At 43.5% G+C, this 2,476-nt stretch overlaps 1 protein-coding gene across 1 annotated transcript; it reads left to right on the forward strand.

The window, feature by feature from the left end:
• Positions 1–414: 414 nt before the first annotated feature.
• On the forward strand, positions 415–1,677 carry LOC117533590. The gene is made up of 2 exons (XM_034197415.1): positions 415–900; positions 1,101–1,677. Exons 1-2 carry the CDS (start codon positions 583–585, stop codon positions 1,611–1,613), a joined length of 831 nt encoding a protein of 276 aa, XP_034053306.1. The 5' UTR covers positions 415–582; the 3' UTR covers positions 1,614–1,677.
• The last annotated feature ends 799 nt before the right edge of the window (positions 1,678–2,476 follow it).

Here is a 2,476-nt window from a genome sequence, read left to right on the forward strand (position 1 = left end):
AGTGAATTAAAGAAAACGTTCGAGAGTTTGCCGTATCTGTCAACCACTGCGGATATATGGAGTAGTCATAACAGAAGCTTTTTGGGAATCACTGTGCACTGGATCAATCCATGCAACTTTAAACGTGAGAAAGCTGCCATCGCATGCAAAAGAATAAAGGGCAGGCATACATATGATGTTATAGGCTTTGAAATGGAACAGATTCACTCAGCATTTGGCCTTTCACATAGGATCACCGCCACCGTTACAGACAACGGGTCTAATTTTGTTAAAGCTTTCAAGATGTATGCACCGCCTGAGCCTAACGAGGAGGAGGATAATGACGAGCAAGGTGTCGTTTTCACAGATGTGGAAGAGTTGCTTGGGGCCACAGAAGGACAGTTTTCTCTTCCCCCGCATTTCAGATGTGCTTCGCATACACTCAATTTGATCTCGTGCAATGACATCGACAAATGGCTGTCCTCCAACAGTGACTCAAAATGTGTGTACAGGAGTGCAACGGCAAAGTGCGCTGCTCTTTGGACAAAGGCGAGCCGCTCTACCTTGGCCTCTGAGATTGTCGATGAAATCTGTGGAAAAAAAATGATTGTGCCTACATCAACAAGGTGGAATTCCTTCCACGATGCCCTGTCCCGCATCAGTGACATCCCGGCCCAAGATTTGAATACGCTTTGTACTAGACTGGACATCAGAGCCCCGACAGAGCGCGAACATCTATTCCTAAAGGAATACTGCAGTGTTTTGAAACCCCTGACGGTAGCACTGGATATATTGCAAGGGGAAGACAACTGCTACTATGGGACTCTTCTACCAACCCTGGAGACCCTGATGTCCAGGACACTGGCACTCCAAAATGGACTGTCGAGGATGACAGCAAACCTACCGGGTGTAATTGTACAGGTAAGCCGATTCTTAAAGTTAGTAGCCTAGGCATATACATCATATATAGCCTACGATGTCTATGATATAAATGTATATGCCTATCCATTAACGGACATTTCTTAATAAATATTCTTAAGATAAATGCATTATGCCTCCCCTGATGGAGCTCTAGTGAGTCTGAAAACTAGGCTTATTTGTTCTATATAATTTTGTCCTAGGCTATCAGGACGCGATTCGCACCAGTGTTGGAGAGCAGTGAAGCTTTATTGGCTGCCTTGACGTTGCCGAAATTTAAAGTTCGATGGATTGTGGGAGCGGAGCGGAGAGAAGCGGCGCGTGCGCTGCTCATCGCGGAGTGTCGCACTCTACCCCGTGATGAAGAACCGGCTAACAATAAAAACCGAGAAGCCGCCGCACACAGCAGCGCCAATGAGAATGACTTTTTTTCTTTTGATGAGGAAGAGGAAGACGCAATGTCCATTAGCGCAGACTCGGAGGTATTTGAGTACATGAGATCAGGCTCAGAGTTAGAAGTCCTCAACCGTTTCCCCCGAGTGAAAGCTGTGTGTATGAAATACAACACTGCCACACCATCCAGTGCACCGGTGGAGAGGCTGTTCAGCCTGGGAGGTATTGTGCTTTCCCCCAGAAGAAACAGACTCTCAGATAAACGTTTTGAAAGACTGCTCCTGATGAGGTATAATCGCACATTTTGTACTGATGTGGAATAGGTTGCCTGCCACCCATGCTATAGACATAGCTCAAGCCTATGCCTAATATCCTCTTTTTTTATCTGCCATCATACTGTGAAGAAGGGTGAGCATATGCAGTGAACATAGCCTTTTAATTCTGAGGCCAGTCCTGCTTTAAGTTGTTCTTGATTTTATTTTGGCTAAAATGTCTTTGCTTCCAAGCTGTATTATGCCATTTTATTTTATTTACACAAGCCATCGATATCAAGACATTTTGAAGTTATTCTTTTTCTGTTGGATTTACATGAGGCATGTTTTATTTTGAGACACATGAGCCATTTTGAGGTTATCATGTTGTTCCTAAGGAGCCTATTGATATGATTTGCACTAGCTTTGCACCTATTTTGGGGCTAGCCTGTTTAATGATTATGATTTTATATTGATATTTGATATTGATAGCCCAATGTTTTGTTAAGTGCTCTGTGGCATTTTTTTATAATAAAGAGCACAAAAGAAATATCTGTTATGTCCTCCATATATGTAGAACTTTATGTAAGCCTACACATTTAGGAACAGAGATGGAGTTCTGCCCAAAGTCGAGCAACATAAAAGTAACGTAAAAGTAACGAGTAACGTAAAAAGTTACTTTCCTTGCAGGGTAACTAAGTAAAGTAAGGGATTACTTTTTTAAAGAAGTAACGAGTAACGAGCAAACACTACTTTTTAAAAGTAACTTCCCCAACACTGCCACTGGCACAACTGCATCCCACCTGCAGTGCCTCAACCTGGCTGTCTCCGACCATCATGCCATCCTGTTCACTGTGCCTATCGCCATACCCAGACAGCTTGTACTGAGGACAATTACCTACAGGAGCTTAAAATCAGTGAGCGCACCAGCCATA

Source organism: Gymnodraco acuticeps, unplaced genomic scaffold, assembly GCF_902827175.1.
Source record: "Gymnodraco acuticeps unplaced genomic scaffold, fGymAcu1.1, whole genome shotgun sequence".
In the NCBI taxonomy this organism is placed as follows: domain Eukaryota; kingdom Metazoa; phylum Chordata; class Actinopteri; order Perciformes; family Bathydraconidae; genus Gymnodraco; species Gymnodraco acuticeps.

Coding starts and splice junctions, on each gene's coding strand:
- LOC117533590 (XM_034197415.1), top strand. CDS start 583: ATGATTGTGCCTACATCAACAAGGTGGAATTCCTTCCACGATGCCCTG. Junction 901..1,100: donor TACCGGGTGTAATTGTACAG/GTAAGCCGATTC, acceptor ATTTTGTCCTAG/GCTATCAGGACGCGATTCGC.